The sequence below is a fragment of the Lutra lutra genome, chromosome 3 (assembly GCF_902655055.1).
Source record: "Lutra lutra chromosome 3, mLutLut1.2, whole genome shotgun sequence".
NCBI lineage: Eukaryota > Metazoa > Chordata > Mammalia > Carnivora > Mustelidae > Lutra > Lutra lutra.
The window spans coordinates 39,694,842-39,719,301 of NC_062280.1; the positions used below are offsets into that span (position 1 = coordinate 39,694,842).

The 24,460-nt window shown below is 44.8% G+C and overlaps 1 protein-coding gene across 3 annotated transcripts in view; it reads left to right on the forward strand.

The window, feature by feature from the left end:
- ARMC9 (armadillo repeat containing 9) overlaps positions 1–24,460 on the forward strand; it is a 160,607-nt gene that overhangs the window by 70,261 nt on the left and 65,886 nt on the right. For all 3 annotated transcript variants that reach the window (XM_047721349.1, XM_047721350.1, XM_047721351.1), the window contains exons 15-19: positions 1,788–1,927; positions 3,126–3,202; positions 5,861–5,935; positions 10,022–10,112; positions 15,533–15,588. In XM_047721349.1, coding sequence (XP_047577305.1) covers positions 1,788–1,927; positions 3,126–3,202; positions 5,861–5,935; positions 10,022–10,112; positions 15,533–15,588 — 439 coding nt within the window. The remainder of the gene's footprint in view (positions 1–1,787; positions 1,928–3,125; positions 3,203–5,860; positions 5,936–10,021; positions 10,113–15,532; positions 15,589–24,460) is intronic.

The window sequence follows — 24,460 nt, forward strand, 5'->3', positions numbered from 1 at the left end:
AATTTAGTAACTATAGTAACAGAGATAAGATATAATACTTCCTCCTGGTAATATAGATATTTATTGCCAGTTTTTTCTTGTGCTTCAAACAGTAATAAGCTATTCTGTTCTAGAAATATGCTTAATGTTTTTGCGATGCTCTAGGGTCTGTACAATGAATGTAGGAAGTATTTAGGATTGCCAAGAGAGTGTAGCCTTCCTTGTGTTCCAACAAATTTCACTCATGAGGTGAGTGTGATGAAGAATAGCACAAAGGGCAGCCTGGCTGGCTTGGTGTGGTAGGGCATGGGAACTCCTGATCTCAGGCTGTGAGTTATGGTCCCACATTGGATGTGGAGATTACTTAAAAAAATAAAATCTTAGGGGCACCTGGGTGGCTCAGTCGTTAAGCATCTGCCTTCAGCTCAGGTCTTGATCCCAGGATCAAGCCCCACATCGGGCTCCCTGCTCTGCAGGAGGCTTGCTTCTCCCTCTCCCACTCCCTCTGCTTGTGTTTCCTTTCTCACTGTGTGTCTCTCTGTCAAATAAATAAATAAAAATCTTAAAAAAAAAATTTCATTTTAAAAAAATAAATAAAATGGGGTGCCTGGGTGGCTCAGTGGGTTAAGCCGCTGCCTTCGGCTCGGGTCATGATCTCAGGGTCCTGGGATCAAGCCCCACATCGGGCTCTCTGCTCAGCAGTGAGCCTGCTTCCCCCTCTCTCTCTGCCTGCCTTTCTGCCTACTTGTGATCTCTCTCTCTCTCTGTCAAATAAATAAATAAAATCTTTAAAAAAACAAAACAAAACAACACCATGGAGGAACCTCCACCGAACATCTTCTAATGAACAGGTTATGGTAAAACTCCCACCCAGGACAGTATCTTTGCTATACTTTTGGGTTTGTTTTTATTTTAAGATTTTATTTATTTGTTTATTTATTTATTTTAAGATTTTATTTATTCTTATATAATTTTTTTCAAGATTTAAAATCTTAAAATAAATAAGGCGCCCCAATCTCATCAGTTCTTAAGGCTGGCAGGAAGACATTCCTCAAACACATTTGGATGAGATGTTAGATTTCATACGGACTTTGGGCGGAAAATAATTCTGTATAAATTGTTTTGCCCATGTCCTTAAACTACCCTTACTTTACAAAGACCCGAATCAAGATGGGATTGAGCTGGTTTTGGCTTTTCTTTGTTTTTACACAGCTCAAAGTGCCAAGCAGGACTAGAGTTTACTAAAAATCTGTTTGTCAATGAACTTTTTCTATGACTGTCTCCTGGGTGAAGTGGACCAAAAGCTATCAGTAAATATTTACTAAATATTTGAAATACTACTCTGCTAATTTTAAATATTGAAAAAGAAATTTTCAGAGTAGAAGAGCTCCTGACTACCTAGCTGCTCTCTAAATCCTTAGGAACACCTGCAGAAGGTAAAGAATTTGTTGTTTCAGTTGTGTGGGTCTAACAACAAAATATTCTTTAGAGTCGGTATTTTCCGCACAGTTTGTCTTGTCTCTTTTTTTCCCTTAAGATATATTTATTTATGGGTGGGGGAGGAGGAGAGGGAGAGAGAATCTCAAGCAGACACCCCGCTGAGTGCACAGCCTGGCCGGGGCTCGATCCGAGGACCCTGAGACCGTGACCTGAGCCGAAACCCAGAGTCGGACGCTCAGCGGACTGAGCCCCCTGCCCCCCGGCGCCCCATCAGTTTGTCTTTTCCAACTGGCGTGCACATCACCGTGTGCTCTTACAGGGAAAGCTGCTTGCCGGCTTTAGCTGACCTATAGGCTTTTACATCCTAGGCGCCCACTGCAGACAGCGATGATTCAAGACGGCCTCATCTTCTGGCTGATTGATATTCTGAAGGACCCCGATTGCCTTTCGGACTACACACTGGAGTACTCGGTGGCCTTGCTCATGAACCTCTGCCTCAGGAGTGCAGGTCTCACAACCCGCTGTCCCCGGGTCCTCTGGCTTTGGTGTGGGGGAGGAGAGGGGAGGGCAGAGAGCCTGCCCCTCGAACCTGGAGGACCACCCAGCCTGATGCCGTGTGTCTTCAGTCTCCCTCACAGAAAACTGAAACAGAAGTAGAGCGTAAAACATTTCCAACTAGTTATACAGCTGTTGAATCCCTGAAGCCAGATACCATTCTGGCCTTGGAAAAGAACATTTTCTGTGTATGCAGTGCCTGGATGAAGAGGAAATTAAATTAGTTTACATTTTTCTTCATCTTCATTGCCTTATTCAAAGGTAGGAAGTTAAGGATATGATCCATTGTATCCAAGGACAGAGAAATATGTTTCCAAGATTCTACAGGGCTAAGCTGGTGGCAGAGCTAGGATGTCAGCCCATGCTCCCTGCTCCTCACCACAGCTAGCTCTCCCACTTCACTCCCCCGTGCACATCTAGTCATTTGCTCAATAAAGGGAGTGATCGCAGCTTTTCTAGAGGTTCTGTCCCGTGTACATGATTGGTTACCTGGGATGGAAGAAGCTTCTTTAAAAGAGGTGCCAAGTCCAGCCTGTGGCTCGCCTTGGTCTGGGCAGCCCCAGTTTGGGGAGAAGCAGCTTATGTGGTTAAATAGCTCAGGGGTATTTGTGAGAAGCTTCTTTGCCTTTGGCTGCTTTGTAATCCGAACCACTCATGTGTTGTTGACTGAGTAAATGTGATTTCAACCTTCTCTTAGAAAACAGCATATGTAAGTATCTTAGCATTGAAACATTTACCAGGTTCTAATCAGCTTTTCTTAGTATCATCAATTTATGATTTATTTGCAGTGGTTGTTATGACGTTTGAATTGGCTAGAATACCTGTGTGGTGTTTGCAATGGTGGTCTGTGCACCTGGGCGGCAGGGCACTGCTCTGTGATAGCCCAGGCTTCCACTGACCATCCTGAATAACTCTGGGCTCTCGGAGGCACCATTGACTGAGCGCTGGGAATGCATGGCCTACACTGAGTTCCTGCCTTCCCTGAGGAGTCCCAGGAGGAAGAAACGGGGGCTCACATTGGCCAAATGACTCAGCCGGGGTCACACAGTTCATAAGCAGAGGAGCCAAGGTTTGAATTCAAGTCTGCCTGACCTGAAACTGTGCTTCCGCATTTAGACGTGTCACGTTTTGTTTCATTGTTTCTTCTTAAGGGAAGAACATGTGTGCCAAGGTGGCGGGCCTGGTGCTGAAAGTTCTCTCGGATCTGCTTGGCCATGAGAACCATGAGGTACTGGGCCAGCGCTGCCAGCCCCGGGCTTGGGGGAGGCTGGCCCTGCTAGTCAGTGCACCCCCTCCTCCAGATTCTGGAACTAGGAAGCTGGAGGTTGATCCCTGACCCCCATTTCCTATTGCCCTGCTGTCACTGGTCTGTGCCAGCTCCCTCCCAGGCCTTATTCTCCTCCTTGTCACCTACCCTGCTTCATTCTTCCCCCACATCAACAGTCCCTGCAGTGGCGCGTGGCCTGCAAATTTAGTTACTGTTGTGTGTTGCATGTGTCATTGTGTCAATAGTATTGCGCTCTAGATCTCATTCTTTTCTTACCTTTTCACTGTGTTTTTAGAAATTTCCTGTGTTGCCTTGTATACATCTCATTCCTTAATCTCGCTGCTGCAGAAACAGCCCCTGTTCACAGGACTCCCCTCAAGTCCCCCAGGCTTGTCCAGCTGACTCCCGCCCTCAGCCGCCATAGCGGTCCTCAGTGACATCACCGTGCTGGCCCCCCAAGGGCCCCTGGGGTGCAGACATGTGCGTCACCGCTGGCTTTCCCCGAGTGTCAGTGTCGGGTTGGGGGTCCCACCACTCTGTCCCGCACAATGACTGTACCGGCTTCTGCTCTCCCCCATGTCCTCTCCAGTATGGTGGGATTTTCTGTTGTCTAGCCTGTGGGCCACAAACCCTTTTAAAATAAAGTAGAGGTCTTGATAAACTAATTAACAGAAACTTCGAAATGGTGTGAGTATGCTGTCACCGGCTCTCTCCAGATGCCTGTGCAGAAACCGTGGCATCACTTTGCACGTGAAGCCAAAGCCTCAACAGAAGCCTGACCTCTTTAGCCAGATCAGGTGCAACGGTGTCTTAGTGGGACAGGACTGAGGGCCGCTGGGTCAGAGTGAGGCACTTAGCTGCAGACAGCTCCCGTTCTGTTCGTCTCTCTCATATCTTCCATCCCCTAGGCCCACCAGCTCGGTGACCTGGGTGGCTTCAGCAAGTGAAGGGTGGGTGGTTGTTATGGTGTGTGCCATGCTTTTTATATTTTTTAAATCAAGAGCTCTTAACTACTTCTAGACTCTGTTTCCCATTTTATTCAACTAAAGCAATTGGAGCCTATACATAGGAAATATATTAGTCTCTAATAGTAATGTTGGTTTTAAGTGTTGGAACCAGTATGTTACCTCTGAGGACAGAATAGACCGGAGGATTTAAATCTTGTCATAATTGTTACAAATATATCTGCTTTGAAGATGAGCTAGAAAATCTACCTGTATACATGTTAGAGCCTAGAAATGTGTTCACTTCACAAATAAATGCTACATACGTGCATCCTGTGTGAGTGAGTCATGATCATGAAAGATGAAAGCCAGGAGCCATAAAGAAAAAGATGCACATATTTGACTCAGTGAACATTAAATTTTTTTTATATGGAAAAAGAGGCCATAGTAAGAGTCAATGGACAAGTGATATAGCCTGAGGAAATATTTGCACATAGGATAAAAGTTTAATATCCATTATATATGAAGAGCTCCTATAAATTGATAAGTAAAAGACATAAGAAAAGGATAGAGTACACACATGGGCTGTTCACAGAACAGTAAATCTTGATGACCTATAGACAAAGGCAAGATGTTTAGTTTTGCTAATAGTCAGGAAAATAAAAGTAAGAACAACCATAAGATGCCTTTTTTCTCTTTACCCATTAGATTGGCAAAAATTAAGGGATAATAAAGTCCAGTGCTGGAAAAGAATGGTGGGAATGGGCCCTCCTCCATTAATGTGGAGAGTGTCACACAAAATCTACTCAAAGGGGAGCTCTCATTTATCCAGCACCTGCCATGTTCTGTGTCCTGTACGGCTTGATGTTGGGGTTACCTATGTGAGGAAAACATGGGGAGACATAAGTATAAATGCAAACATAGACTGAATCCAGTATGACAGCGGAGGGATATACAGGAGGCAGAGCAGGGTGTATGGTGTGGTGGAGAGCCCTCTAAGTAGGGTGAGATCAGTCTGTACAGTGTAAACCTTATTGTGGCAGGAAGGGAAGGGCAGGGGGACATGATATTGAGGCCAGACCTTGAAGGGGCCTGTGTGCTGTACTAAGAAGTTAGGACTTTCCAGGTAGGCTCTAGGGAAGGTTTCTGAGGTGTAGGAAGAGGGATGATTTGGCCCATGTTGTAGAATTTTGGCAATGATATGATTGTTGGACTACAGTGTGAACATCAAAGAGAGAAGCACTTTTGGAGATTCAGTGTCACCTAGGTCACAGACGATGTCTGAGCAAGGACAGTGGCACTGTGTGTGGGAAAGAAGGGTTCCTATCAGAGGCAGCTTGGAGACTGAACCCTGGAAAGCAAAGGCGAGAGCAATCGATAATGACTCCAGCAGTGGTAGAAGCCTGAGTGATCAGCATGGTGTTAGTTAAGTGGTGAAATAACAAGAGTGAGCTTTGAGAGCCAGTAATGAACTTGACTTTGAACTCTTATTTGTAGCTGTCACTGGGACATGCAGATGGAGATACTGGTCATTTGGAAACATGCATCCTGGAGCTCAGGAAGATAGGAAGGCTCACTCTCCTCATTAGCCAAATGATTCTTGAGTGGGGTGTTTGATCACGGAGTTGTACAGAATTTGAGAACTTGCAAATGACTGTTTTTTCTCCCCTTAAAGATACAGCCGTATGTGAACGGAGCTCTGTACAGCATACTTTCTATTCCATCCATTCGTGAGGAAGCAAGAGCAATGGTAAGAATAAGGGCTTGAGCAGTTTGTAAGCTTCAATGAGTGGCGCAGTTCGGAAGCTGTTAGAACAGGGAGCTCTTAGACCTGGCTCCGGGCCACTTGGGCTGCGTGGCTCGCACAGCTTTGTGAACTCCCCGAAACTGTACGCCAGATACACATTTGCAGTTTTCTAGGGGAGAGAATCTGTAGCTTTTTTCAGATCTTAAAGGATCCCTAACTCCTAAATTGTAAGAACTCCAGTGTTAGAGGGGCACCTGGGTGGCTCAGTCAGTTAAGCGTCTGCCTTCTGCTCAGGTCATGATCCCAGAGTCCCAGGATAGAGCCCTACATCAGGCTTTCCACTCCTCTGACTCTCCCCCTTCTCATGCTCTCTCTCACTCTCTCTCAAATTTAAAAAAAGAAAAAAGAACTACAGTGTTAGGGGGCGCTGGGATGGCTCAGTCGGTCGAGTGTCTGACTTTTGATCAGCTCAGGTCATGATCTCGCTTGTGAGTCCACGCAGGGCTCCCTGCACTGGGTGTGGAGCTTGAGTAAGAGTCTGTCTCTCCCTCTGCCCCTGCCCTTGCTCTTGCTCGTTCGCTCACTCTCTCTCTCTCTGGCAACAACAACAAAAAAACTACAGTGTTAAAAAGTTCCCAACAGGCTTATTTTGGAAAGTTACAGACATTTTTAATGGTTCATTTTAATTTGGGGCTTTGGGAAAGCCTATGGATTTTATAGTAGGAGAAGCCTAGCAAGAAAACAGTGAAATGGAGTAAATCCCCACTGAAATGCATCCCCAGGTTTCCTGGAGGGCCTGGGGCAGCAGTGAGAACAGGTGCTGGCCAGACACTTAACCTTAGGCGCTCTGACAGCTGCCGAAGGGGACAGAAACCCTACTAAAGATGATAGAACATCTACTTTGGTTGGCAAATAGTGAATTCAGTGTTTAATGTGTTTACAATTAGTGTTTATATCGGAAGCATAAAACAAGCTTCAGGCAGTTAGCATCTTTAGTGATGACAAGTGTTTCTAGATCTAATCAGCAAAAGCACTGGAGTTTTGTCCTTTATCCAGTAATGTGAAACCAGGTTAACAGGTTAAATGCTGTGCTGAAGAGATTAAATGTATTTCCACAGTCAAAACACAGGCCAAATTCAGTTGGAGACCAATGAAACATGTTCCTCCACTTGATTTCACTTACTCAGAAGAATTGCTAAATCTCCTAATTAGTCATCCAAAATCACATCTGCAGTTATGCCAGAGAGAAAAACTTAAATAAGAACAATTCTGTGTGGTCACAGTAAACAATGGAACTTCATTGCCTATTGCTTTAAAAAAATAAATAAATAAAATCTGCTATCTCAATACAGAACGGGGAAAATAAACTTGAATAAGTTCTGCATTGTGGTCATTCCAGTGACAGGAATTGTCAACAAAGTCAGAAACAAGGAAAAAGACATGTAGGCTGAAGAAAAAGGAACAGAGGTGATATGGATCAAGCAGCACGAAAGGCAGCATGGAGGAAGGACATCTGGGGCGAGAGGCGGAGAAGGCAGGAAGGAACAGCAGTAAACGGACAGGGACCGTGTGGGGAGGAGAGACTCAGGGTTGTAGGATGTGAGAGTGTGACCCTTAGAGATCATCCAGACCACAGAGAAAAAATGTGAAGGAAAGGGACAGTGCCTCAGAGACCTGGGAGACGATACCCAGAGGTCTCACACTTACGTAACTGGAGTCCCAGGAGAGGAGACAAGAGGAGAATATGACGTTATTAAGAACTCTGTTTTTGCAACTGTGTAAAACATTTGTGTGCTGGTGGAAAGTGACCAAGAATACCTAAAAATTATATCAGTACCAAATGCTATTATGGTGGTCTCAAAATAATACCCCCCAAAGTGGAGAAAACGGTAAATGGGTACATTGAGCGCCATTTGAACTTGAAGAGACTGCCAAAATCTGGGGCGGGAGAGCGGTTTAAATCAGTAGGGCTGCCCTCGTGCCTACCCCAGAGCCTCTTGTATCCAGGGCTGGAGCAGTTGTCGGCCATGAAGCTCTTCTGTGGGGTTTAGACCCCAGCCAAACATTCTGCCCTGGGCTGGAGCAGAGTGCTGCCCTCTTGGCACCCTCTTCCTCAATCCAAGGTCTATCCAGAGTTGTTCATCCCTTCCAGACCACTCCTTTGGGTCTCCTCTGTGTGCTTACCTATCTCTGCCCACCAGTTCAGTGTTACTTTCTCAAAGATGATGCTGTCCTAAGCCTCTCCCTCTTTGTCACCTGCAACCTTGTTTATTCCCTTGGCTTCAGCTACCGGATCTCTCTTCCGAGCCACAAAACCCTTCCAAACACAGCAAGCATAATCTTAACCTTTTATTTGAGCATCTGTTGTATGCCAGCCGCTGGACTAGAGGCTGTTTTTTTAGGTATAACTCATGAACAGTGAAACGCATAGGCCTTCCATACAGAGGTCAGTGCATTAGACAAACATACACCTGTATAACTGATGCCCAATTTACATTCTTTTTTTTTAAGATTTTATTTATTTATTTGACAGAGATCACAAATAGGCAGAGAGGCAGGCAGAGAGAGAGGGAGAAGCAGGCTCCCCTCCAAGCAGAGAGCCTGATGTGGAGCTCGATCCCAGGACCCTGAGATCATGACCTCAGCTGAAGGCAGAGGCTTAACCCACTGAGCCACCCAGGCACCCCTACATTCTTTATTTTTTAAAAATGTCACATTAACTAGAGTTGCCATCCTTATTTTATAGTTGAGAACTATAGTTGAGGACTGAGCAGAACTAAGCAATTTGACCAAGATCACACAGTTAGTTCATGAGGGAGCTCGGATACCTTCTATCTTAACCTTAACCTTCTAGAAGGTAATGCTGTGCTCTAGACAATGGGAATTCTCTGGGTTCAAAACTGCACTTGGCCCTTCTTTGATTCAGTTAGAGCTATTGATTCCAAACAGGCCTACACTAAAGGAGGGAAATAGTGGCTCATCACCAAGAAGTGCAGGCATCAGCTTCAGGCAGAGCTTGATCAGAGTTCACATGTTAGTAGACCCGTTTCTCTCTGCTTCCTGTGTTTTGGGGTCATTATGAGATACACGTTCCCCTTGTAGTGGCAAGAAGCCACACCAGCTCCAGCCACAAAACCTCCTTCACATCCCTCAAGGAAAGAAGAAGGAGGGGGGCCAGACACCTGTGCTTGAGTCAGTGACTTACCTCTACACTTCTGTGCAATTCTCTTAGTCAACATTGAAAATTCTGACTTAAGCATTTTATAATAAATAATGTACATTATGGTGACTTTGTAATTATTTTGATAGAAAAAAGAACGATAGCTGTTTAAAAAGATTCTGCTTATTCATCTACTTCTCTACACATATAGTTTTACTCTTGATTTTGTCCCTAAAATCCAGAAGGAAGAGTATAAAGAAATCGCAAGAAAGGAACCACCTCCCAAAACAACATAGTGCCCAAACTGAAGGGAATACTTACTTACACAGTAAAATTTTACAGGTTGTTTTTTTTTCCACTTATTATCAGAGTATAGTTGACATATAGTGTAATATTTGTTTCAGGTTTACAATATAGTGATTCAGCAAGTCTATATGTTACCCAGCACTCATCAAGATAAGGACAGCCACCATCTGTCACCCTACAACGTCATTATAGCATTATTGACTATATTGTACTTTATTTTTTTTCTTAATCTTCATGACTATTTCCTTATTCTCTAACTGGAAGTCCGTACCTCTTAATCCCCTTCACCTATTTCACCCTTCCCTCTACCCACCTCCTCCTGACAACCCTCAATTCTCTGCACAATAGGCTTTTCTGTTGGCCAAATGTTTTATAATTAGGTTGGATAGTCAACAAGAGGAAAATAATTCCACTGTGAATTGTAAAAAGAACAAAAAGAATGTTAATACTGAACAGAGGAATTTTTATTGTGTCTATTCCTCCCCCTCCCCCAAATAAAGGTTTTTGGTTTGGTTTGGTTTGGTTTTGATTAGGTGAAACTCTTCCATTGAAAACTACTTTCACCCCATTAAAAAAAAAAATAACCCTGAAATATTAACTCTTACTCTCTCCAATGCCCATAGGGAATGGAGGACATCCTTCGCTGCTTCATCAAGGAAGGCAATGCTGAAATGGTGCGCCAGATCGAATTCATCATCAAGCAGCTTAATTCAGGTCTGTTCAATGCAAGAATCTGTGATTTATCTTTTGCAACTTTAACATGGGCTAAAAAGTTGCATGGGCTTTCTTAGAAGGCTAGTGTCCTGGAATTCATTCATGAAGCTTTAAGGGAGCCGGGGAGACCCAAGCGAACGCACCAACGAAAGTTCGACCAGATAGTCAAGGCCAGTCTGTCCCAAGACCAGCGATCTCTCATCACACTTCAGGCTTATAGGCAACAAAAAGAATTCAAAAGCAATCACAAACACCCTGCTCTAACCTTATGTTCTCTTTATGTGCACATCCGCCTTTATTCTTCCCCCACCTTATAAGGCTTCCCTGGGGTCCCAGTGTCTGATAAGGAAAACAAACGTCAGTCTCCCTAGCTCTGCTGCAGAAAAGGTCATTCTCCCGCATGCATTCATTCTTTGAAGAAAAATGTATATTGCCTACTGGCTCCATGTGAGGATATAATCCTCTTTCTCTCTGGCTTCCTCCAATGCCATGACAACCTACATCCCATAGTAAGCAGGAAAGGAAGGTGCAGGAAGGCTTGGATGGGACCAGGATGGAGGGGAAGCTCTTTCTGGGGACCCCTGACACCTAGCCTGACAGGAAGAGGACCTTAGAGGCTCCCAATCAACAGGAAGCAGCTGGGAGAGCAGCCAGTGAGGTGTGAAACCTTGGCTCCCTTCAGGCTAGGGCCCGTCTCCATTTGAACATCCTCTCCCGTGGCTCTTACAGAGCAAATGTGATTCATCCCAAATTCAGGTGAGCAAAGAATAGAACTTTATTTTCTGCAACAGAAAATAAAGGGTTTTTTTTTTAAGTTTTATTTATTTGCGAGAGAGAGAGCATGCTTGCACGAGTGGAGGGAGGGGCAGAAGGAGTGGGAGAGAGAGAATCCTCCAGCAGACTCACTGCTGAGCGCCAAGCCTGGCACAGGGCTTGATCCCAGGACCCTGAGATGATGACCTGAGGCGAAGTCAAGAGTCAGATGCTTAACTTAACCGTCTGAGCCACCCAGGCACCCCAGCAGCAGCTTCATTTCTGACTTCGAGCCCCAGTTCTGCCCGGCAGGCATATTTACAAAATAACACTAAAGAAAACCTGAACCTCAGTCGGGGCTGAGCTTGCTCCCTAACCTCCTTCGGGTAGGCAACAGTTTGGAAAGTGGGGTAAGGCAGGGAACATTGGTCCATTTCTGCTCTGTGCTCATCAGCCATGCTGAGACCACCGTCCCAGGCCAGGGTTCCTCTGCGGCCTCAGGGTCATATCTGGGCTGCAAATCTTCTTCAGGGCTGACTCTGTGTTTCAGTATGTCAAGACACAGCCACCTCCATTTCTTTGTCAGTCTTCCCTCCTTCCTGGCAGCCCAGACACAGGGGAGGTCCCCCCTTGCTCTCTGGCCAAAACCGTCTCTTTCTCTTACGTAAATCCAGCCCTTGAGCCAGCATGCTGACGAATGTGAAGAGGGAGGGTCAGTTGGCACTTCCATGAGAGCTCTGCTTTGCCAAGAAGTTACCACGGGGAGAGCTCAAGCTTTATAGACTTGGGTGTCCAGGAAAGGCCTGAGATACACCTGCTCTCTCAGTAAGTTCCAGTTTAAATAAAGAGTGTCAAAAGTACTTCTCTTTTGATCTCAAGCACTTGAGTTATTCTGTATTCATGGGACAGTGGCCAGTCCCCAGAAACGATTACCTAGGGAGTCTGCTACTTTGAAACAAAATTAGAAAGTCACTGAACATTCGGATGGAGGAGCAGACACACACTCACATACCTTGGGCTATGTGTCATGAGCAAGGAGTCAGACTGGATGAATGTACCAGCATGGTGAGGAAAGCCGGAGAGGGCCAGGCTGGAGTTCCCACCTAGTCCAGGCTTCACCCTCAAGTGGACAGCAACAGGAAAGTATGAATTAACAGCATACTAGTTTAAGATATGTGAAATGGCATTGCCACAATCTTTATTTTTTTTACTCTCTTAGCTTAGTATCCTCTTAAAACATGTAAGTGGGTTTTCAGACATTCAAGCCCATTTCAGTTCTCTAGCACTATTGTCTTATAAAGTTTTAAGGTTTCCAAATACAAAACTTTTAGTATATTGTAGGAACCTCACCCCACAGGTGGGGAAGGACTGCTCTGGGGAAGCTTACGGGAAAGCTGACCTGACAAGAAGAGATGACCGCCAGCAGCGACAGCAGGGAGGTTTGTCCCGAATACCAGCCCTCCACGAGGGGGTCTGGCAGGGACAAGCCAGTCATTGAAGAGAGGACAGGGGCCAGGGCAGAGTCAGCTTCACCAACCGGGCCCCCCCGTCCCGTGAGGAGACTAGCAGCTCCCCCGCCACACTCCTTCATTCCTGGAGTGGGGGCGGCTGGGTTGTGCCGGAGCCCGGCGAGCAGTGCAGGAGGTGAGCAATGCGAGAGACTGGGCTGGTGCCCCCGTTGTGCCCGAGAGAAGAGCTGAGGTTTATAAGGTTCTTCAGTTCTCGGGACTGGATTGTTCTGGGAAGATGTTGCCCCAGAGCCAATGGGCTCGGGGGAGCGGGTGTGGCCAGACCAGCCTGTGGCCTCACAAAATGTCAAAGATTCTCTTTAAAAATGTGGGAGAGGGGGCGCCTGGGTGGCTCAGTGGGTTAAAGCCTCTGCCTTCTGCTCAGGTAATGATCCCAGGGTCCTGGAATCGAGCTCCGCATCAGGTTCTCTGCTCAGTGGGGAGCCTGCCTCCTCCTCTCTCTCTGCCTGCCTCTCTGCCTACTTGTGATCTCTGTCTGTCAAATAAATAAATAAAAATCTTAAAAAAAAATGTGGGGGAGGGCATTTCTGTATTTGCAAAGGTTTGTAACTGATGAATAAGCCGCAAGCCCATTTTGAAAGGCACTTGCCTGATAGGTGTTGACCACAGCGGGGCAGAGTCGTGCTCCTTGCAGGGCGGGAAAGGAAGTTAGTGACCCAGCATTGGCTCCATCGCAGGAGGACGTGACTCCCCCATCTGCGAAGGGCTTTCCTTGACCACGGTGGGCCTGTGATGGGCAGGGAGGTGTGCGGGCCTCTCTGAGGTAGGAACAGGAGCCTGCATGCTGCCGTCCTTGGTCCAGCCATATCAGTGGAGCCCTTCCCTTCAGAATGAGGGTCATGTCCTTGGTCCAGCCATATCAGTGGAGCCCTTCCCTTCAGAATGAGGGTCATGTCGAGGACGATAGGGTGTTACATATTCCCTCCTGTGAAATGGTTTGGGGGTGCAGCCTGGGTGAATCTGCCACCTTCGTAGTATACTGAGCGATCTCTTCAAGAATCACCTTTACCTCCTCTTTCCTCCAACTTCCTATTTGACTTCCCAGCCTCTTCTCTCAGGCTTTCGTTACTTTCACATCATCTATTCAGTAAGTGAGTGATCATAAGGGAGATCCGGAGATCCATAAGGAATAAAGGAAGGAGTAAGCCCAGTGCTTTGTTCCCCAAGGACTCAAAATTCCCAGACAGTCCATAGGCCGTTCACACATTAGGAAACACTGATCAGCCCAAAGTGGCAAGCACTATCAGAGTACTGTCTGCCACAGTAACATCTAGTACTTCCATCTACCACAGTACTGTGCTGTCTAGTACTATCTACCACAGTACCATCTAGTACTACCATCTACCACAATACTGTCTACTACTACTGTCTACCACAGTGCTGTCTAATACCGCTGTCTACCACAGTGCTTTTAGTACTATCTACCACAGTATTGTCTGCTACTACTGTCTACCACAGTACTGTCTAGTACCATCTACTCTAGTACCATCTAGTACTACTATCTATTATAGTGCTGTCTGGTAACACTATCTACCACAGTGCCATCTAGTACTGCTGTCTACCACAGTGCTGTCTAGTACTATATACTATAGTACCATCTAGTCCTATAGTCTACCATAGTACTAATACTACTGTTGACCACAGTACTGTCTACTACACTGTCTACCACAGTGCTGTCTACTACTACTATTTACCACAGTGCTGTCTAGTTCTACTATCTACTACAGTACTATCTAATGCTGCTGTCTACCACAGTGCTGTCTAGTACTATCTACCACAGTACCATCTAGTACTACCATCTACCACAGTACTGTGCTGTCTAGTACTATCTACCACAGTACCATCTAGTACTACCATCTACCACAGTACTGTGCTGTCTAGTACTATCTACTACAGTACCATCTGGTACTTCTGTCTACCACAGTGCCATCTAGTACTGCTATCTACCACAGTACTGTCTAGTACTATCTACTATAGTATCATCTAGTACTACTGTCTACCACAGTACCATCTAGTACTTCTGTCTACCACAGTGCCATCTAGTACTGCCATCTACCACAGTGCTGTCTAGTACTATCTACTATAGAACCATCTAGTACTGCCATCTACCATAGTACTGTCTGCTACTACTGTCTATCACAGTGTTGTCTAGTACTATCTACCACAGTACACTCTAGTACTACCGTCTACCACAGTACTGTCTGCTACTACTGTCTACCACAGTGCTGTGTGCTACTACTGTCTACCACAGTGCTGTCTAGTATTACTATCTACAGTACTGTCTAGTACTACACTAGTACAGTGCTATCTAGAGAAAATGCTGAGTGTGTTCAGCAGCAGAGAGAGAAGTGACTGCTCATTGAGGGATCAGGGAAGTCTTCGTGGAAGAGAAGGTAACCAAATGTCTATGTAATACCCGCTGTGTACGTGGCCTTGGGCCAGGTGGTATAGTCCCTGGGCCAGGTGGTGTGTAGTTATAAAATTACCCCACCCACCCTGGGAAGTAGATGGCCTGATACCTATTTCACTGATGAAGAAACAGAGGCTTATTCTTTCTCTGATTCCAGTGTGCTGTTATCCCCTTTATAAACTCTTCTACAGCCTATAGTGAATCATGGGAGCCTTCGGGAACCCTGCCTGCCATGGCTACTCTCCCAGCCTCGGTGGACACATCATGGATTTAGAAATAGACTCAAGTCGAATCCCAACTCTGTCACTTGTGGGAATGTGACCATAAATAAATCCCTTATCCCCTCTATGCCTGTCTTTGCTGTGTGCTATAGAATGGGGATTAGAGTCAACAAAATCTTTGTAAGGAGTAAATAAACAACACAAGGGACAGTATCCAGCATGGTGCCTAGCAGTACTCGTTGACTTTCTTTCTTCTAAATTCTTCTCGAATTTGTATCCTAGCTTTTAACCTTTCTCATGCCACTGCCCATGCGTACTGGTACAAAGGGGGAGAGAGATTTAAGTTGCCTGGGATGATCTGAGTCTGTGGCTGTGTGGGCACCAGGAACCTGCCCAGTTGTTCTGGTACCTCCTCATTCTCGTCTCTGCAGCAGCTGGAGGGTTCTCTTGGCCAAGGCTTCCTGCTGTGTTCGCAGTTATTCATTCATTTATTTTTTCTTTATTTAGAAGAGCTACTGGATGGTGTTCTTGAGTCTGACGATGATGAAGATGAAGATGATGAAGTAAGTAGGAGGCTCTTGACACCACATAAAAAACTTGGCCCAAACTACTGAGTCTCTTCCTTGCCTTGAAGAGTTAGTCCAGAAAGGGAGATTTCAATCCCTGCTGCCTCATTTCTCGCAGTTCTGGGGGTTGGCTAGAGCTCGGCGGGGTGGGTGTCTGCTGTCTCACATAGGATGTCCTGGGGCTGCTTTCTGTGTCCAAGCTGGCCTCGCGTCCTCCATGGCCTCTCCACGTGGCCTCTCATCACTCAGCAGTCTCACCCACACTTCCTTCCCAGTTGGTGGCAAAGCTTCCGATCCTCTCCAGGCTCAGCAGCGTCAGAGCATCACTCCTGCCAGGTCCCGCTCAGGGCACATCCCTGGGGGATAGCAGTTAGACCCCACCAAGGCAAGGATTTGAGGTGGGAGTGCTCACAGGTGGCTGCCCCTTGGGTGGGCTCGCTGTAGCCAGCACACAGATGCCGTGCTCCACAGCACTCGGGTGTCACGGGAAGTTCAAAGACAACAGTTCTTCAGCGTGAATCTTGTGCCTCGAGGGACGTGAGCCTCCGCTGGGCTTCCCCGTGGTTGGGAGTGCTGGGTGCAGAAGCTTACTGTGAGAACCTCTAGGGTCAAAGGCTTGGTTCACTGGACTCCTTTAATTGCATTGTTTTCGTATGGGTTTCCACAACTGTGACAAATCTGCTTGCCTTGTGTTTTAAAGCGCAAAGCTTCAGAACCAACGTGGGCGAGTCTCGTGAAGTAGTGTAGAGAATGGGGACTCCTGCGCTATAGATAGGTTTCCCAGCTGACAATCTTTTTCCTTATTTTTCCTTCAGACCTTGAAAAAACATGCACATGACCCTCTCCAGTTCTCTGTAGGAATGATTTACTTGTAGTCCTTCAATTAGTCCTGAAGTGAATGTGGAGGCTAGGTTTCTCCTCGGAGCTGTGGTCTCTCGGTCCCAAAGGTGTACAAAAGCCAGACTTTGTCCATCGGTGACACCAGCTGGAGAAGAGAGTTCAGTTAGGAGCCCTCCACCAAAGTGGACAGCCGCCCGGAGGTCTGCCAGGGACAGTCCCTCACACAGACAGCTTCCTGCCTGCCACTTTCTTCCTGACCTATAGGTGGCAGCAGCTGGTGCTCATGCTCAGTCCGCCTTTGTCCGGCAAGTGCAGCTCTGGACCTTGGCAGGGGGCTCCTGGCCAGCACCTTCTCTGGACCCCCTTTCCACCCCTTACTTTGGGAAGGGAGGCCCAGAGAGGGGAGGGGACCATCCTCAGGTCACACAAAGTCGTTGGCAGTAAAACCTGGTTTAGGACGGGGATTGGCAGGCTTTTTCTGTAAAGAGAAAAGTAGTAAATACCTTAGGCTTTGTAGGCCGCCGGGGTCTCTGTTCCAACCACTCAGCTCTGCAGTTGTAACACAGAGTAGCCATCAGCAATACACAAATGGACGAATGCGGCTGTGTTCCCAGAAAATTTTATTTATGGACACTAAAATTTGAATTCCAGTTGATTCTTAAGCTTCACTAAACATTTGTTTTCAAATGTTTAAAGACATAAAAATTACTCTCAGTTTGCTGGCCTTTCAAAAGCAGGCATTAAGGAGGGCACATGATCTAATGAGCACTGGGAGTCATGCAACTGATGAATCAGTCACTGACCTCTATTCTGAAACTAATACTACACTGTATGTTAATTAAGAATTTAAATAAAATAAAATTAGAAAAAAACCCCAAAGCATCTTGGCCTGTGGGCCATTGTTTGCCAGCTGCCAGAGGGAACCCAGCTCCCCGACTCAGTCTTCCTAGGGCTGTGATAAGACTCCTGGTTTGTGTCTGGCCCTTCAGTACTGTTTTAAATTATATTTTGAGTTACTGTCTTAATTATTTAATTCCAGTGAGTTTTTGTCATTATGTCCAAAAGTTCCCCTCAAGATCTACTTTCCCTCCTCTTGTGTTACCTCCTTGGGGTTTTGTGTTTGCTTTGGATTTTTTGTTTTGTCTTGTTGCTGTTGACCCCTTTGTATTGAGAAGAAAAATTCATTTGATTCAACTATTCTGTTAATGATGGGAATTCAACTTTGGGAAATATCCCTACGGAAACAATTATAGTCTACTAAAAATGAAGGAATATAGAGATCTTTTATTTATTTATTTATTTTAATATTTTATTTTTACGTAATCTCTACACCCAGCGTGGGACTCGAACTCACAAAACTGAGATCAAGAGTTGCATGTTCCACTATGTCCGCCAAGTGCTCCTATAGAGATCTTTTAATTGTCCGGACTTTTGGCTATCCTGTGCAGACTTATTTTAAGAGGCTAGTGTTTGAAAGTATTTGTTGTGATAACTAGAATTTTCAGACGATTATAGGAGGAATGTAGTCGGGAGATTGTAAGGAAAGGATCCAGCATTTGGGGCAGAACCTGACACTTTGTGCTGAACTCTGGTCCACAGGTGCTGGACTTTGCCTCCCCCATGACCCTGACCCTGCCGGCCCCACTGCAGAGATTTAGCAAGGGCACCCTGGGGAAAGCCAAGCTGTCTGTGTTTCACCAGCCTTCACCAAGGGTCGGTGTGACTTTTTAAATTGGAAAGAGAAAGGAAAGTGAAAGATGCCCAGACTTAGACTAAAGGAAACTTCCAGAGCTCATTGGAGCAAGTCGCACTGTCGCTGTAGTGTGGCCGCCACCTCCCAAACAAAATTATTTTCAAAGCCTCTGATCAGATGTCATTTTGCTTAGCCATGTAAAATATTTTTTAATTTAATATTTAAACCCAAAACACAGATAAAGAGCCAGTGTTTTCAGGGAGCTGCTCAATGCTTCTCAAAATAAAACGTCTCTACTGGGATGTGGCCAGAAGCCACATGGAGTTATGCTCATTTTGCCTTCTGTTGAGTTAACATTTGTGACTTGTGAATTGTGACTGTGGCCCTGGGTCCTGCCCCCCTAGAAACTCAAGAGAACCCCCACATGCAAAATCCAATTTTTCTCTTTTATTTCTAAAAATATAATGACTTGACCTGATGTGCTGACGCTTAGTGATGTCTGCTCTACATACATTTATATGCCAAAATAAAAAAGTGTAGAGTTAGAAACGTTTTTCCAACTTCAAGACTGTCTAGGGTATAATGTCACATAGGAAAAGGAAATCGCAAAGTGATGTGAGCACTATAATTCAGTTTCAGAAAAACCCATAAATACACACCCTGATGAATGATGTGTGTGCCTCTGTATACGCATAGCAGAAGGGCATGGAAAGTTACGAGCCCTCTTTGTTGACCCTGGCAACTACCTGGGGGGGTAGGTGGGAGGAGGAAATGGGGGCGGGGATGGCGGCGAGGCCTGGGTCAGCCAGAGAGAGCTGCCTGTGAAGTGAGAAGTGAGAGGCTGCATTTAGTGGGCAGAGGGTGGGTGCTGAGCCCTTCTGAAGACCGATGGGGCAAAAGCTAAACTGAGTAGTTGGGGAGCAGGTGGGAAGTGGGAGAAGGGAGCTGGTGAGTACGTGCAGCTCTTCCCACAAATCCAGTTGTAAGCAAGACAGAGAGTGGGGTAGCGGCTAAGCAGGGCGGTTTTGTTCTGCTCTCTTTTAATCTGGGAGAGACCCAAGCAGGCTGAAATGCTGCTGAGAAGGATCCAGCTGAGAGGGGGAGAGAGGCGGGAGGACAGATAAAGGGTGGCATCAGAAGGACAGGGGTTTTCATTATTTTCACAATTGCTTCTTATGCTCTCATGGCCCACAAGCCCCCAGACCCATTTAAACCTCCAGAGAAACAAAACCATCCTTAGATAAGCTTGGGCGATACAGACAGAAGAATAGGCAGGTGACCATGACAGTGTAAGGGTTTGAAGACATCTCACCATTAGACAATAATACAATTTATTTTTGTATTAAGTGTATGTCATGTGTTCCCCAAGAACTGCCAGTAAATCACAGGGCTCAGAAACTGTTTTTCTACCACAAATGGCTCGTTTCCTTACGACAGTTTAGGATGAGGTGTCCAGCTCATAAGTGGAAAAGAAAGGCTTTCCTGTGCTGTTTGAGAAGACGGATTTTAAGACAAATATTCTCCCCTCTTAACAAAACAGGTGTAAGCGCCAGGTGAGATCAGCCACCTGGTAAAGAGAGATTTACTCGCTGGTTGCCACGTAAGTGACAATCAAATATTCAGCAATTTCCTTCTCTGGAGATTTCTCAAACATAAGAGTCATTCGTTTATTTAGTCAACAAATATTTGAGCACTTTGAAATAACATTATTCTAGGAAGTAATGGGAAGGGGATACAAAAGAAATCTAAAAGAATATAGGTGGTTTATAATACTTCCAAGAGTTTAAAATTTGGTTAAATGAGACCATCGCCGGTGAGGTACGCATGCTCACTTGTCTGCTCACAACAAGCCTGCGAGAGCTACTCTTCCTGGTCCCATTTCACAGATGGGGAAACAGAGAAAATCCATTAGCAAGGGCACCCCGGGGTTCGCACTGCTAATAAGTAAGCAACAGAGCTTAGAGTCAAACCCAGCTGGGCTGACTCGCCAGTCCATGCCGTTAACCACTGCCTGATTTTGTCTCTCATGAGACAGATGTAAACACGGAGAAACGGTTAACAAATGATAAAAAATGAGTATATGATTATCAGTTCCCGGATGTGATAGAAACGGGAAGTACGTACAAATTCCGAGTACTGCGAGAGTCCTGGAACATGACTGTCTCAGCAGGCCTTCCCAAGCCTAGGATGAAAGGGGAGAGGACTGGATGGATGAAGAGGTAGGTGTAGTCAGGAAAGCAGGAGAGATGTCTTCCGGGGAAGAGAGCATCAGCTTACCCTTTGCTGTTCCCATAACCCACATCAGTGTGTGTATGTGCTTTCTTATTTTCCTTGTAAGATACATACACACATAGGGATGCCTGGGTGGCTCAGTTGGTGAAGCATCTGCTTTCGGCTCAGGTCATGACTTCAAGGTCCTGGGATCGAGCCCCGCATCGGGCTTCTTGCTCAGAGAGGAGTCTGCTCCCCCTGCTTGTGCTTTCTCTCTGTCAAATAAATAAGTAAAATCTTTTTAAAAAATACATATACACAGTATACATATAGGTATGCATGTCCATGTACGTTTTCATCAATACTGGTTTTACAAAATGAGATAGCATAGATACAGATGCAAACACACACATACACAGTGTTGCCTTTTTTTCCTGTTAATATTTTCTGGAAATCCCTCTCTAAGTCAGCCAGCAGAACAAACTGATTCTTTTAAATGCCATACATAGATATACAGTTTTCCAGACTTTTGCTTTGTCAGACAATCCTGTGTCAATATCTTTGTAAAGATACAAAGATGTGTCTTTGTACTTAAGTGCTTATGTACCCGGTGCTTTTATTTACATGGGCTTTTGTTGCTGGGTTGCAGTGTATGTGTGTTTTTAATTGTAATAGATTTTTCCAGATTGTTCTTCAAAAAGGCTGTAACAGTTCAGATTTCAATAAGAATGGGGGAGGAGACTTTTCCCTTCATCTCCAACCAGTGGTGGGTGAAATCACTCTATTTTTGCTATTCTCTCAGTGAAAAAATACTGTCTCGTTATCTTAATTTGCATCTCCACTGCATAGTATGAGTGTCTTTTATGTTCATTTTATTGGGTATTGGATTGGCCATGCTGTAATTTCCTATTCATGGCCTTTTCCCATTTTTAAAATTGGGTTTGTCTTTCCATGTCACTTTCTGTGAATTCCCTGTTCACTACAGGTACAGGTTCTTTTTCACCTTCATTGCCCAAAACTGGAAGATGCATCTTTTATTCATTGCCATATTTTTATATCTTTTGCTAAAACTCTTTTAAATTTTTAAAAAGCTAAATAAATTGACTTTTCTTTTACAGCTTCTGGGTCTCTGTCCTGATTAAGGTTTCCCTGAACCTTAAATGTTATGTGTCATCCCCTAGATTTTCTCCTAAGACTTTATTTTTTCATTTAAATTTTAATTATTAAATATGCATTTTTTTATTTTGGTTTGGTTTTTTAAAAGATGTTATTCAGAGAGAGAGAGAGAGAATGAGAGAGTGCAGGAGCGGAGGGAGGGGCAGAGGAAGAGGGAGAGGGAGAAGGAATCTCCAGCAGACTCCCCACTGAAAAGGGAGTGGGACAATGCAGAGCTCAGTCCCACCATCCTGAGATCATGCATGACCTGAGGCAAATTCAAGGGTCAGACGCTTAACCATCCAAGCCACCCAGGTGCCCTGGCTGTTTCTTAAGTAAACTAAATATATCTCCAATATGGAAGTCAAACTCGTAAAACACTGAGATCAAGAGTCTCGTGCTCCTCTGACTGAGCCAGCCAGCCACCCCAATTTTTAAATAGTTTATACATAGAAAAATGTATATAATATTTATGTGAGGCTTGAAGTAACTTCTGAAATTTTAGGTTTCAGAACATTTTTACACAGTTAAAAATTACTGAAGGGGCACCTCAATAGCACAAGCAAGGGGAGTGGCAGGCAGAGGGAGAAGGTGAAGCAGGGTCCCTGCTGAGTAAGGAGCCCAATGTGGGACTTGATCCCAGGACCCTGGGATCACGACCTGAGCCAAAGGCAGATGCTTAAGGAACTGAGCAATCCAGGTGCCCCCAAATAAGATTTTTTTTTTTTTTTAGATTTTTCTTTATTTGAGAGAATGCAAGCAGAGCAAGCAAGAGAGAACATGGGGGGAGGGGCAGAGGGAGAGGCAGAAGCAGACTCCCCACTGAACAGGGAGCCTGATGCCAGGCTCCATCCCAGAACCCTGGGACCATGACCTGAGCCGAAGGCAGCCCTTAACTGACTGAGCCACCCGGGAGCCCCAGATATTTTTATAAAAAATATTATTTTCCCAGGGCACCTGGGTGGCTCAGTGGGTTAAAGCCTCTGCCTTCGGCTCGGGTCATGGTCTCAGGGTCCTGGGACCAGGCCCCACGTCGGGCTCTCTGCTCAGCAGGGAACCTGCTTCCTCCTCTCTCTCTGCCTGCCTCTCTGCCCACTTGTGATCTTTGTCTGTCAAATAAATAAATAAAATCTTAAAAAATATATTACTTTCCCAAAAAAATGTATTAAGAAGAGTGTAGCATTGTATTTTATTTTTGCAAATCTCTTTAATGTCTGGATTAGAAAATAGTTGGATTCTCAAATCCTCTTCTGGATTCCGTCTGTTGAAATATGTTGTAGTTGAAAGGGATAGAGTATTTTTAGTAGCCTTTTTGCATAGACATTTTTTTCTTTGATACTACTTCAAAATTGGACAGGTGATAGTTTGTTAAAGGTTAGTTGCAACATAGAGTCAAACACCAATACCAACAAATCTTTTTTATTTTGTTAAAATCTGTTAGTCTCTTTTGCATTTTGTTAATCTTATTTTCTGATTGTTCATTGCTAGTGTATAGAAATACAATTGATTTTTATCTGTGACCTAAAACCTTACTGAACTCTTTTATTAGCTCCAAGAAGCTTTGTTTTCTTTTGTTTCATGATGGGTTCCTTAGGATTTTCTGCACACAATACCATGTCATCTGTGAATACAGATGATTTTACTTCTTCCTTTCCAATCTAGATGTCTTTTATATTCTTTTCTTGCCTAATTGCCCAGGCTACAACTTCTAGTACAGTGTTGAATACAAGTGGTTAGAGGGAACACCTTTGTCATTTTCCTGATCTTAGGGGGAAAGATTTCTGTCTTCTACTGTCCAGTGGGATGTTAGTTGTGGATTCCTCACAGAGGCTCATTCTCAGGCTGAGACACTGCCCTTCTTTTCAGAGTTTGTCAAGTGTTGGGTTTTGCCAAATGCTTTTTCCACATTAAGATGATTGTGTAAAGTTTTTTTTTTCTTTCATTTGGTTAACACAGTGAATGACATTGATTGTTTTCATATATTAAACCACTCTAGTTTCTGAGAAAAATCCTGCTTTATCTTGATTGATAATCCATCCCTTTTATATGTTGCTGGATTTGGTTTGCTAGTATTTTGTTGAGGATTTTTGTATGTATATTCGTAATAAATATTGGGCTGCAGTTTGACTTCTCTCATGATGTCTTTAGTTTTTAATATTCACTTGAAACATAGATGACATACAATATCATACTTGTTTAAGGTATACAACATAGTGATCAACAATTATATACACCTCTTGCTCTAGTTTTATATCAGGACAATACTGGCCTCATAATGTGAGTTGGAACATGTTCCTTCTATTTTGGGGAAGAGTTTGTGAAGGGCTGGTATTAATTCTTCTTTAAACAAACATTAGGTTTCACCAGTGCAGCCTTCTGGACCTGGGTTTTTCTTTGTGGGAAGTTTTTTTTTTTATTACTGATTTGATCTCTTCACTTGTTACAGGTCTGTCTATCCAGATTTTTTTTACTTCTTCTTGAATCACTTTCTATAATTTGTGTCTTTCTAGGAATTTGTTCACTCTGTCCAAGACATCTGATTTGTTGATTTGTGTACAGCTGTTCATAGTATCGCCTTCTGAACATTTATCTTTCTGTAAGGTCAGAAATGTCCCACCTTTCATTCCTGATTTTAGTAATTTGAGTCTTCTCTCTTTTTCTTGGTCAGCACTGTGGACTGAATGGCATCCTCTCATATTCTCGTACGGAAGCCCTAGCCCCCAGTGTGGCTTTTTTGGAGACAGGGTCTCTAAGGAAGTAATTCGGGTTTAAGGAAGTCATAGCTGATCAGATAGGATTAGTTCCCTTATGGCAAGAGGCACTATAGAACACTTTCACCACCATGTGAGGACACAGGGAAGGTGGCTTTGTGCAAGTCAGGAAGAAAGCTCTGCTCTCACCAGGACGCAAAACAGCCCACACTGTGATCTTGAACTTCCCAGGCTCAGAACTGTGAGAAATACACTGCCA